This window comes from Tigriopus californicus, chromosome 4 (assembly GCF_007210705.1).
Source record: "Tigriopus californicus strain San Diego chromosome 4, Tcal_SD_v2.1, whole genome shotgun sequence".
Classification (NCBI taxonomy): domain Eukaryota; kingdom Metazoa; phylum Arthropoda; class Copepoda; order Harpacticoida; family Harpacticidae; genus Tigriopus; species Tigriopus californicus.
In genome coordinates, this window is record NC_081443.1 from 10491553 (window position 1) to 10505034 (window position 13482).

Here is a 13482-nt window from a genome sequence, read left to right on the forward strand (position 1 = left end):
AATTGTTCCAAAGCCATGAAAGGGCTCTTTCATAAAACGAAGTTAATTCCGAGATTGAAATTGGCCAAATCAAACTAGCTAGCGTTCAAGATCTAACACGCACTTCAGGACATTTAGCAGAACATTCAGAACTCGAAAGAAAGAGCTGAATTATGTGAGGAATGCAATGGGGTTGAAGATATAAAGACTGATCCAAAACTTTTTTACTCTTACGTAAATTGTAAAAAGAATAGCTAATCCAGAGGCCCTTTTTCGGAGCCTGACTCTGACAGTGAAGAATTGGAAATTATTCTTAGAGAGCACTTTAAAAATGGTTTCTTGACAACCATACAGTTTTTGAAATAAGGCCGGTTTGGCGACAACCCTTTTGTCAATGTTACCAAAAATAAAGCTGAATTGGATCGAACCAGGGATCGATCCAGGGATCGCACATTGGAAATGGATGCTCTACCTATAAGATACCGCACCTAGCCTATATTTGCTCTATTCAAATAAACAATTACTTGTTTGGTTAATGCAACGCTAATCGAATGAATTATAAATCTAAGGGTCTCTGAAATTTGACCACATTAGCCCTGTACTCAAAAGCGGAGACCCCTCAAATCCAATGTCATATCGACCGATTTCTCTCACCTCAAATGTCTTCAAATTCATAGAGAAAATACTCTTCATGTTCAAAATAGTTGAATATTCTGATGAAGGAGACGAACAATCCACATCATACAATTGGCACTCATATAAACTATTTCGCTACCAAAATCAATTCCTCAAATCATATGATTTTATTCTTGAGTTATTGACAGCCAATCCAGTGTTTTAGGCTCATGTCTTTGTTAAGGCCTTCCTGAAAACTTCCTGAAAACATTGATATATTGGTTTGACTACATAGCTTTGTGACTTCTACAAATGTCAGTATTTCTGATTCATGTTCATAATGTAGTTCTAAAACATTCCCGAAGATGTTTAATGGGGGTGGGTGGTTCTTCAAATAAATCAAATTTATTCCTTGTCACATTCAATGTTATTGAGCAATGCTATATTTGGACTTGTTCGTTCAGAACTGCATTCTCGCAAACATACTGATATTTGATATAATTCATCACTTATCATTACAATCAAGTTGAACCAACCATGGATCAGAACAGAAAACTTTAGTTCTTGGTTCATTTTGCCACTCCAGTGCGGACAAGGTAGTATCGAACCACCTTTTTCAAGCCATTACCATTTGCCCTATCATAATTTGGTATAGCAGATTTGCACCTCTCCAACCAAATGCCGAGGTTCTTGTAAATGGACAGATCAATAACGGCCACGGCCTCCAAAGTAGCAATCATGGCAAATAGAACAAAATCAGCCACACTAAGTTGCTCAGTCTTAGCCATGAATCCCGTTGAAGACAAGACTTTATTCAAATGGTGAAGAATACCCATCATTTTTCCAACCTCCACATCTGCCACATCTGCTCCTTGCAACACCGGACGCTACAAAGAAAGGGTAGCTCATTACAATGTACATAAAATGATAGTTATTCATACCTACCATGAGGCCTTGAAATGTGGGAGAAACTAAACAAGCATCGTAGTACAGCATCTCGTCCACACGTGCTCGATCCACAAGGATTGAAGGATATAGCTCACTGCCAAATTTAGTGGCCAGATAGGTACAGATTGCACGGCTTTCAGTGATTTTAAACGAGCCGTCAATGAGGACCGGAATCATTTGAGTTGCATTGATCTATTGACATGCTTAATTGAACTCTGATCCAATAAGGATATTCAGAATGTTGTTACCTTTTGAAATGAAGGGGTGAGATTCATACCCTTAAGGACGTCGATGTGAATCATTTCGTATTTCAAGTCCAGCTTGTCAAGGATGATCGTCACGGACCTTGTGGCCACGGAGAAGTTGTCGCCGTATAGTTTAATAACAGACATGTTATCTCAGCTTTTTCATTCACGGCACTGACTTTTCCGTAGCTGACAGTACAGTACATGCATAAAGGTGCCTTTGCGGTTGATATCGATTTCATGTGAGAGGTGGCATTTAGGATCGTAATAATTAATGCCGGAGCAAATGTCACGGTTGGCAGATGGTGCCATGGTATAACTTGTGGCAGTGTATTTCTTCTTAAAACGTTACTTGACATCTTTACATTGTTCAAAATTGTTCATAGATTCATTTCAGCGTCCATTCCTACTGATCAAATGGCCTTGGCTTCTCATTCACGACTCCACAAGGTGTCTTGGAATTTTTCATCATTTGCATCACTTTGAACTTCAATACCGAAAGTTGCTTGGAAAAATCTCTACTACCTTAATTTATAGATCATTTGGCTTCATTCATTCCCTACAATCCCTTCACATTTCGTAGAATTATTGTCTCTGCTAACATATGGTATTTTTCTGCTCTGGCGTTTAAAGGCAACGCGGATTTCTTTCCGCTGATTATCCGCTAGTGCCCTCATCACGTTTGCTTCATGCACACCTGACAACGGCTGACACGCATTCTCAAGGTTCCCGCTTTCAGTGTTTGAGGAATGGGTTGGTTGAATTGGGCGTTGGGATCGATGGTGGCCAACCAGAAGGAAAATTTGTTGGCAAAGTAGTGGCAAGTGCCACGCCCTCCCGAACACTCGATAAATGGCGTGGCTCTGAAGTCTTTGAGACAAGAGCCAGGGCTAGAGAGAGACTGGCCGCCTCCTTCGGCACCAGCGGCAGTGTGCTGTAAAGGAGATATATCTGAAGGTGAACCGTTTGTATCTTTATGTGCCATTAGTAACCTTAGTTAAAGGCCCTTAATTAGCCAATGGCAAAGTGAAAATAGACATTTTTTAGGCAAAAAATATGATTTGTTCAAAAATAACATAGCTTACGGTACGGACGATATGGTTTAAGAAGAGTCATTCTACCTACCTACCCAAACACATGAAACGCTTTAGGATCTATGCAACTCGTGCGAGCATAAAGCACGTCTTTTCTTATCTGAAATGCTCACCATGGCAAAGCTGTATCCCAACCAAAGGCTGCCCCAACCATTTGGACAGTCGGGCACATTTTCATCTTGACTGTGGACGGCCATTACATTTGCTCTAGTCTCACAAACCACACATCTGGAAATGAATTCCCGGATGGCAAATTCTGCCACAGGCATCATGGGGATGGGAGCATTGGTGGAGAGCCAGTAACTCTTGTCATTTCTACTAGCATAATTGCAGACATCATTGACATCACAGAACAAGAAAGGCATGGTATTGAACCGGTTGATGCATGAGCCAGCCATACCTGACGAGGCAAGTCGTTTATCGAGTTAAAATTTAGTTGAACAGTTAACATGGTGGAAACCTACCCAGATCTTGATGGTGGGCCTTCTCGTTTCCTTCAATATACAGCATGGAGTATCCATCCCAAAGTTTTTCTTCACCTTCCCCACACAATGGTATGCTAGCTGCTTGACTATGACGAACGAGGAGATTCCCTGACAGATATGTTGAGTCAGCTTGACAGTCTTGACCATCTCGACCAGGTGTACCTGGGATACCAGGAGGGCCCTTGAAAATAAATCATTGTCTCATGTTTATTTCCCTAAATCTGCTCACCATTGTTCTTATACTCACAGATAAGCCAGGTCGACCTTCAAAACCAGCGTCACCTTTCATGCCTGGAAGCCCAGGAGGACCAGGAACGCCATCAAAGCCAGCTTTCCCCCTGTCTCCCTTGATTCCGGGAATGCCTGGCGAACCTTGAAGGCCAGGTAAGCCGGGGAGTCCTGGATTACCGGGAGGTCCTCTAATGCCAGGGACTCCAGGGTTCCCTTTCATACCAGGCATACCGGGCCGTCCAGCTTGCCCTTTCTCTCCCTGAATTCCAGGTGGGCCAAATGGACCGGGTGGACCTGAGTCTCCCTTTGTTCCTTGTAGACCCGGGGTTCCAGGGCGACCTGGAGGTCCATTGTCACCTGCATCTCCTTTTATTCCGGGGAATCCTGTGATCCCTGTTCTTCCTGGGGTACCAGGCTCACCCTTTAAACCAGGCGGGCCTGGCGGACCACTTTGCCCATTGTTTCCCTTTTGTCCGGGGAAACCTGGAATGCCAGGCATGCCAGAATTTCCTTTCATTCCATCACGTCCCGGCATTCCTGGTGGCCCTGTTGGTCCAGCCTCGCCTCTTGGGCCGGGAAAGCCTTGAGGTCCTGTATCTCCCTTTTGTCCATCTCTGCCAGGCAAACCAGGCACACCTTCATCACCTTTGATTCCGGGGAACCCTGGTTGACCAGGACGCCCTTGCTTTCCTGGCACTCCAGGCAAGCCTTTTTCGCCTTTGATAGTTTCACCACTTTGACCTGGTACTCCTGGAGATCCACTCATTCCTGTTGAGAAAAAGAAACCATCCGCTTCATTGTTACAGAAATTATATTAGCGTCATGAAAATGAAATGTGCAAAACACCTATACATCTCAAATGTTTCTGCAAATTTCTTGCATTTGTGAATTTGCCAATCCTATGAGCAATACGTGACATGTTTCTGCACTTTATTTATCAACCCTTAGCCATAGTATCAGGAAGAGCCGACCTTTCTGCAATTTTTAATCATTCTCATGAATTTGGATCGATTTCATGGAGAAAAATGTTCAAGACTGAAATTTTCCTGAATTTTTCTAGACATATATCTTGGTGACGTGAGTATGGAGTAGTCAACAGAATTTACACCAACCATATGCCTACATTTTTCATAGTCCATCGTAATCAACCTTTGAGAATCTGAACAAGTTCGAGCCATGAAGTCCACCTCTCTTCTTTCTCGGGCTCCATCATAGTTTTACTTGCTTCTCTCTAATATGAATAAAATAAAACATTCCCTCTAATGAGCATTTACATAGGCATAGCCAGTAGCATTGTTTAAGATGGACTTGAACACGTTTTTAGCTATCATTTCAAACTCAAATCCACACTTTAAGTTTTTTGACGTTGACCATAACTTTATGAAAAATTATTTGATGAATTAAAATTTTAGAAGATGAAAGATAGCTATGTGCAGAATAGGCCTAAGTTTTAAGAAACTTGAAAACAAAACAATGTAAACCAATCGCTATCAAGTAATCCAAATCTTAAAAACCAAAAGCAAAAAACCCGCCGTTAACAAGGTAAGAATTTTCTGCTGAGATTTGACGGGCTCAAAGCTTAATGCCAAAAATGATTATTTTTGGAGTTAGTGTAACTCAGCGGTCCAAGATGCGGTGATGTATGTTATAACGAGAAAATATTCACTTTAAAATGCGCATTGCTTTCCATAAAAGATATAATTAGCACTCATAGCCTTCCTTTGAAGTTGTCATGTAAATTCAGGAGTGAAGGGAAATTTGTTGTATACATAGGGCCATATTGATCTGCCTGTTTTGGCTCGGCCTAGTAATGAATGTTTGAACTGTTATTAACCTCAATCATGTCAAAACTTGCAACTTTTATCAAGCATTTACATTAGTCACATCCTAAATTATATTCAAGGGCTCAGCATAATGGGATGAGTGGTTCAGGCAAAAAGACTAAATTGCCAAATGCGTCTGATATCTAACTCCATATTACAAACAAAACAATTAATTGACATCTTACCCTTTTTCTAATATTTTTGGGGGGACAACTGTACCAAAATAAGGCAAAGGATTCAAATTACGAATGGTTTACCCTTTTGTCCGTTCATTCCTGGCTGGCCTGGAATTCCTGGCATGCCATCTCTGCCCTTGTCTCCTGGCAAACCATTATTTCCTTCCGGTCCTGGAAAGCCTCTTTCTCCTTTTACTCCTGGAAGTCCGGGCAAACCTGTTGTTCCACGGTCGCCTTTATCGCCTTTGATTCCTTGCAATCCAGGTCGCCCAGGGAGACCGATAGCTCCCTTGTCGCCGCGTTGTCCAGGCATGCCAGGATAACCTTTAGGACCAGCTGGACCAGGATTACCAATTCTTCCATCGTTGCCGGGTTTCCCAGGAAATCCAGTATTCCCTTTCATTCCTGGCCTTCCATCAATTCCAGGGATTCCAGGTTCTCCTTTCATTCCTGGACGACCGTCAAGACCTTGCATGCCAGGCATTCCAGCAAATCCATTAGAACCACGTTCTCCTTTGGGCCCGGGTAAGCCAACCATGCCTGCATTTCCTTTTTCGCCCTTCATTCCAGGGAAACCAGGCGCACCAGACGAACCACGCTCTCCTTTGTCGCCTTTAAGACCAGGTCTTCCAAACCCAGGCAGACCTGAGTCACCCTTTGTTCCTGGGATCCCATCCATTCCAGGAGCACCCACTTGACCAGGAGGCCCAGGAAGTCCCGCGTTACCCTTGTCACCTTTGGCAGCAACATTTCCCGGAAAACCTCTTGGTCCCTTTTTGAAAAAATTATGATATCAATGTTAGTTAGTTGAAGAATCAGGCAGACTAATACCATAGGTCCTGGAAGCCCATCACGTCCCTTTTGCCCAGGCTGGCCAGGCATACCAGGTCTCCCATTTGGTCCAATTGGTCCTATATCCCCCTTTGCTCCAGGAAATCCTGGTGCGCCAGGATTTCCACTCACCCCAGGATTCCCAGGTCCACCAGGAAATCCTACTTGGCCTTGGTCTCCCTTTGATCCTGGCAAACCATCCAAGCCTCTAATGCCGGGAACACCTAGTCAATGGAGAAACATTTGCTCGTATGAGTATTTGAACCTTGAAGAGGGCATGATAAAGAGGTATTACCAGGTCGACCAGGCAAGCCAGGAAAGCCTTTAATACCATCTCGGCCAGAGAAACCTTTGTCACCCTTTTCTCCAGGTCTTCCAGGCATTCCTGGGGCTCCGTTTTCTCCCAAAGGTCCTGGATTTCCTTTTGGACCATCTCGACCTGGAGGTCCAGGAGGGCCTGGGGGACCTTGAGGTCCAAGAGGGCCTGAATTACCCTTGTCTCCTTTGACTCCATATAATCCAGGAAGCCCATCCAGTCCTTGATCTCCCTTCTGACCAGGAAATCCAATCTTTCCTGGATTTCCAGCCGGCCCAGTCTTGCCAGGTAAACCAGGTAGTCCTTTTTCGCCTTTCATGCCTGGTAAGCCAGATGGCCCTGGAGGCCCGACTCCGGGAATACCGGCATCTCCTTTGAATCCTTTATCACCCAATCTTCCAGGCAATCCAGGCAAGCCTTGATCTCCTTTTGGTCCTGGGAATCCTATTACACCAGGAATTCCTCTATCTCCCTTCAATCCCGGCTGACCAGGAGTGCCATAAGGCCCAGGATTTCCTTGTTGTCCTCTATCCCCTTTTGGTCCACTTGGTCCAGGGGGTCCCATTGGACCAGGTTCTCCTTTTTCTGCCTTTTCGCCTCGTCGTCCTGGAATACCTGGTTCTCCTTTGGGCCCCACAGTGGATGCATCAGCTTCCATTGGTGGGCAATCTCCTGGCTCTCCCCTTGGTCCCAAATCTCCATCATCTCCTCTCTCACCAGGCGCACCAATTGCTCCTGGAGGTCCAATATCTCCTTTCAACGGTCTGCCTGGAGGACCTGTTATTCCAGGAGGGCCTGGCACTCCATTTCTTCCTGGAAATCCATCCAAGCCCTTGGGCCCTTGATCTCCCTTGATGCCTGGGAGCCCAACCGGACCTGGCAATCCTGTCAAACCTGGCGAACCAGGAGGACCTTGAGGCCCAGGAAATCCATTTTCACCTCGTTCACCTTTAGGCCCAGATCCACCTTTGAGTAAATTTTCAGCAACAATAGCATCTTTGCCCTTTTCTCCTTTCGGTCCAGGCAGGCCTTCTCGTCCTGGTTGCCCCTGCAAATAACAGGGTAAACTTGAGTGATGATAAATGCGAGTAATGTAAATTCCATGCAAAGAATAAAGCAAGTACCCCAAAAGTGACCTCCATTTGGTACAGTCGGATCTCAAATTAACCATATGCTTGGTTTCCGAGAAGGTATTGCTAAACCGAGATTATTTTTTAGGACAGTTTGATGAAAACTATGTTTCCCCAGAAAGCGTTGATAGTTTGAGATCTAACATTACACTCGAGGGCAATTTTAAGATATACAGTTTTTATTAGTTCTTACGCCTGTTCCAGGAAGTCCAGGGGGTCCAGTTGGTCCATCATCACCTCGTTCACCCTTTAAACCACTTCCACCAGATGGACCTCGTTCTCCAGGACGACCATCTGTACCATCCTTTCCGGGTTCTCCTTTATCACCCTTGGGACCAGGGAAACAAGACGGACACTCTCCTCCTTTCAGACCTTTGTCTCCCTTTAAACCTGGCAAACCAGGCCTTCCAGGCATACCATCTCTACCCTTCTCTCCAATCGGTCCAAGCTGACCTGGAGGCCCAGGAGTACCTTTCAAAGCATCACCAGGAACTCCACGTTCACCTGGATAGCCCCTTTCTCCCTTGCTCCCGGACATACCAGGCCTCCCGGGGAAGCCGTCTTTGCCTCGGGCTCCCTGGAAAGCATGCCTCATGGCTGACATTTAAAGTACTCTGAATCATTCTAAAAACACTTCCTGCTCACCGGAATTGACATTCCTTTGTCTCCTTTAATGCCAGGAAGACCTTGGGCACCTGGTGGTCCCCTTTCACCCCGCAGGCCAGGGTTACCTGGGAATCCAGTCTGTCCTGACGTCCCTTTCTCCCCTTTTACTCCAGGTGGGCCTTCTGGTCCTGGCAATCCAGGCAAACCTGATCCTCCAGCTGGGCCAATATCGCCTTTGATACCTGGGGCACCGTCAAATCCGTCGCGTCCTGGCTGACCAGGTGGTCCGGGAAATCCTCTGGGACCGGTAGGGCCAATAGGTCCGGGCGTTCCAACTCCACCCTATATTCATTTGTATTATTACAAAGAAGTAAATAAAGATACATTGTTAACTCACCCCAGGCATACCAACAGGCCCTGGTAACCCAGATGGCCCATCACTTCCAGGTAAACCTGGGTCTCCCTTTTGCCCTGGTCGTCCTGGCAAACCGTCATATCCATCTCGCCCTTGATCACCTTTTTGGCCAATTGGTCCGGGAGGACCAAATCGGCCCTCTCTTCCCTATAAAGCACATAGAAAGAAAGTGAAATTCGGCATAGGTAACGAAGTTCTTATTATTTACTCTTGGTCCAGGGGGGCCGGGCAATCCTTTTTCTCCCAGGTTTCCGTTGAGCCCGTTGAACCCTCGATCTCCTTTTTCTCCTTTTAACCCTGGTGGTCCAGGTGGGCCATTGTCCCCTTTCATTCCTTGGTCACCTGGAGGTCCTCGAAAAACTGTGGAATTTATTTCGGGATTAAGTGGACCCACTTGAGAAATTCCGTTATATTGGCCAGGAGGTCCACGAGGACCCTTTTGTCCAGCCTGTCCTTTCTGGCCATAAAATGTGATTCCTCTTTCTCCTTTCTGGCCTTTATCACCAGGAGACCCGGGTTTGCCCTAACAGATCATAAAGTGTTTTTATGGTCTTCAGACGGTTTTTCCTAGTTGATATGGTTCTTTATTTACCTCTGGGCCTGATTCGCCCCTGTCACCTTTCATCCCAGGGAGGCCTTGAGCTCCTGGCATTCCGGGATTTCCCGGGGAACCATCCAAACCTGGTTCTCCCTTTTGACCAACTGCTCCAGGTCTAGCATAAGCAGGTTCTCCTTTGATTCCCTTTGAACCAGGTAGACCTGGGAAGCCTCGAGGTCCCGGAGCTCCAGGAAATCCAGAGTCTCCTCGCTCACCCTGTTGTTTATGAATGAAATTTTCTTTTCTTGTCTCTTAATTGCCCCAAAATTAAATTAATCAATACATACGTCGGTTCCGTTACAGCCAGGCATTCCAGGTGTTCCAGGTATTCCTGGTATTCCAGATATTCCGTGGTCTCCTTTGAATCCAGGATGCCCAGGCACGCCAGTTTTGCCTCTGTCACCCTTTGATCCTCTGGGTCCTTGAGGTCCATCCAAGCCCCGCTCTCCTTTTGGCCCGGGCAATCCTTCAACGCCGGGAAATCCTTGTCTTCCTTGTTCACCCCTAGGACCAGTCAATCCTGGAGGTCCCTATTCAACCACACATTTTTGTAGGAGTGAATCGATTTTGTAGACCTGTTTGTAACTTACCCGTGATCCCTTTTCAGCCAAGCACATTGCTTGGCAGCAATCTCCACCCTTTGATCTGCACCCTGAGTCACCAGTGGCCCCCGGAACTGTATTGTATGGGCTCTGATTTTGCAATTGTGATCCGAAATAGTCGTTGTAGCTGACATCAGAGGCACCAACATTTCTAAACCTGTTATTAGCATTGTTGTTCCATTTTCGATTGTCATATGTAGCAACCTGTCGCCTTGTTTTTCCGAATTGCTGCAAGCAAATTAAGCACATTAATGAATATATCAGCCTTGGTCGATTTACTACCAATTTACAATTGATTATTGATTTGTGAACTGAACATTGAATAGTCATCCGTGCCTACATTGCAACGAAATAACTTACTTGACGAGCAAATTGGAAACAAGTACTGTGCGCTCGAATGACCTACTTATGCTCCCTCATTCTCAAGCCTCACCGACAACGATAACAACAACAACTGCCGAGGGAACATGATTAACCCTCAGCTTTTGAACCTACCGTCCAAATGCCAAGGAAGACTTTCTAGATGGAAACGTTGAATGCTCCTTTAACATCTGATGAATTCCCTTTTCATGAAAACCAATCGTGACAAGGAAGTGGGTCTTTCCGTCAGAATACCAACTACGTCCAAAATTTGAATTAGATGCCATTCCAATAACTAGACCTATATTAGTATTCCCGGCTTGTTTAAAGTATTCCGAAACTGTGTTCCCGCCTTAGTCCCTGAGGTACTCGGTGTACCTGATGCTGTGCAAATTTATCTTGTTTCCTAAACATGTGTTCTTTCCTTCAAGATTGTCAAGACAAAAAGAAATCTTCAAACCTTTTTCCCTCTCAGGGTGCATTTACATCCAATGAAGCATGCACGAAAGCGTGTTTTCGGACCTGATGGAAGGGTCTGATTGAAGACCGCATGACAAGATTATGTCGCACCCTCATACCTTTTGCAAAAGCAAGTGCAAAAACCCGCTTCATGAATATACTTTTTTTGCTACAGTTGAGATTTTAGAATATTTCCAAGAAAAAGTTGTTGATTTTTTCCCTTCGTGGGGTTTTATGGGTAGGGTGTGTGGGGATTTGACGTTTTTGACATTCCTCAACTTTTGAAGCAATCACGTAGTTATGACAGGAATTTATCAGTTCGAATAGTAAAAAGATCTTCTGAAAATTTTGAACCCGTGTTAAAGATGAGGTCATTGTGGAATAAAGTTGGTACTTTCAAAACTTACAACTCTGTATAATCTAACATAGTTAGATGGGAGTCCAGATATTCACTTACATAAACGATTTTTCAAAATCCCAACGTTTTTGACAGTTTGATACAACCAAACTTATTGAAAAATATGGGAACCAAAAAAATAATGGAAAGTAACAATTGCGTGGTTTTTAAGTAACTATCTGTAGCATTGTATGAAAACAAGTTCCTTTCATTTGGAAAAGGGTTGCGAGTTCGTTTCTAACGTTAATAAAAAAAATCTTTGTTGACTCTCTTACTACATAACGAGACAACCTTTAAATCTTATGATTACTTTGCCAATTCCCGTACTAATCATATGAATTCCCTAAATAACGCTTTTAAAAATACTAAATTAATTATGTTTTCTCTTCAGATGAATTCAATTGTACGTTTATCTCTAAACTTTTACCACATACTCTTAGCATAATTGTTGAGTCTATGACGTTAGAAAAAACATCTCTTACTTGTTCACGTGTGTTTATCTTGCAATTGTGGCTATGATTGGTTCAAATTGAGTGTGCAATATCTGAGTATCACATTTACGTAGTGATAATACAATAAGACTATCTTACTTTTATCTGAATTCAAGTTGCAAGTTTAAAAAGCTTATATTTCATGTCTGAAGTAAAATTGCTGTAAAGACCAAGTCAATTTTTATAAACTACAAAGAATCTTTTCTCTTGTTTACGTGTGTGCTCGTTGCATTTAAGGCTATGAGCAGATCAAGTCAAGCAATTGTTCCGAGTAGTGTGTTGTATGTGGTGTACCTACTAACCCTTTTCTCGCCCATTTGTCAGCTCCGTTGTCTTGATTTGCTCCAAGAGCATTTTGGCTGGCTATGTTTACTCTGAAATGCATCTCGCCTTCTTTTTCTCTCAGTCATGGATGGTGGTACTAAGCAGCTATTTATTTGAAAATGCCAATGTTTACACAAGATGAAGGATGCTTCCATGTCTTCATTTTTGCTGAAATGCGTTACCCCAAGCAGCTCTTGCAATAAAAGTACTTAAACTAGGACTCGATCGAAGATCTAAAAAGCAACCTTGCTCATAGAGCATGAAGAGAGTAAGCAAGTCCGATTTAAAGTACTGAACTTGGGGGTCGAACGAGGCCAAGCGAAAAAAAGCCCAATCGCTAAGATCATCCATCCATCAATCGAGTTGAGATTCAGGGGAACAACTATTGCATGTGGTCCGAAGCAGAACAAGTTTCTACATTTTTTAGTCAAGGCTATTAATGCAAAAAATTACTGCTTCCATCTCAGCTTTGTTTTCAGTGTACCCTCGATGAACGGATGGCAATCTTAGAAGTACACATACAAACGACAATTAATTTGTTTCAAAGCCTCAAAATTCTTTTTTCCTTTTTCCAATCCGTTTCTGGCTTCGTAGAATCTATCAAATTTGGTTTTTTACTTACTGCAATGGATACTGGGATGTTTGTTAATAACGTGAGGAAGACGAAAGACCTAAAAAAGACACGCAAATCAGTAATAATGAATATCAAGCAAACTATTTAGAAATCGTGCCAAAATTACCATATCACAGATTTGTCATTTCGGGTGGTTCTTCGCTTCCAACGATGCCGATGTCCAAAGAACCCGGGGTAGATTGGGGTTGAGAGAAGGCCTGTCATTTTGACGAAGGTCTTGATGGCTTGGCGGGGACTTGACTCTTCAAGTCCCGGTTGTAGGAAGCACCACACCCTGGGTTGTGGGTTAGCAATCACCTTTCATCTTGGCCTCGGGGGCTCCAATCACTGCTTGAAATCGATGTGCCCACGCCAAAGCTCCTACTGTCTGTTGTGAGGTCCTGGAAAAGTTCACCCACTTTGACTTGTCCGACTACCTACTACTCCCGTCACATTGGAAAGAAAAGCACCCTCTGCAGCGCCGTTGAAGCGATCATCAACTACATATCCAGATCAATGATGTCGCGGAGAAAGAAAGGCCTGGTCCCCAAAGAAGAACATTCAAGTTGCTCGCAGGGGCCACTCACTCACTCATTCACCCATCCACCCAAACACTCACCCACCTATACGGCTGGCCTGGACTTCAAACGAGATGAAAACTGGAAAAATATCTGCCCCCACTCCATTTCTCTCTATCTGTCTCTTTCTCTGTCTTTGGCTCTCTGGAAATTTCCCTCACCCCCT

General features: G+C 44.2%; 2 protein-coding genes across 2 annotated transcripts; both read right to left on the reverse strand.

Annotated features, from left to right (window-relative positions):
* Positions 1-980: 980 nt before the first annotated feature.
* On the reverse strand, positions 981-1944 carry LOC131878693 (glutathione S-transferase 1-like). The gene is made up of 3 exons (XM_059224766.1): positions 1791-1944; positions 1540-1734; positions 981-1481 (listed from the first exon to the last, which is right to left on the reverse strand). The coding sequence occupies exons 1-3, from the start codon at positions 1932-1934 to the stop codon at positions 1164-1166; spliced, it is 657 nt and encodes a 218-aa protein (XP_059080749.1). The 5' UTR covers positions 1935-1944; the 3' UTR covers positions 981-1163.
* Positions 1945-2082: 138 nt separating this feature from the next.
* On the reverse strand, positions 2083-13262 carry LOC131878690 (collagen alpha-2(IV) chain-like). Its single transcript, XM_059224759.1, has 16 exons — positions 12866-13262; positions 12748-12796; positions 10083-10322; positions 9780-10022; positions 9487-9708; positions 9103-9417; positions 8877-9041; positions 8519-8821; positions 8067-8450; positions 6723-7791; positions 6428-6651; positions 5678-6368; positions 3614-4365; positions 3346-3547; positions 2995-3281; positions 2083-2721 (listed from the first exon to the last, which is right to left on the reverse strand). The coding sequence occupies exons 1-16, from the start codon at positions 12961-12963 to the stop codon at positions 2464-2466; spliced, it is 5502 nt and encodes a 1833-aa protein (XP_059080742.1). The 5' UTR covers positions 12964-13262; the 3' UTR covers positions 2083-2463.
* Between the last annotated feature and the right edge of the window lie 220 nt (positions 13263-13482).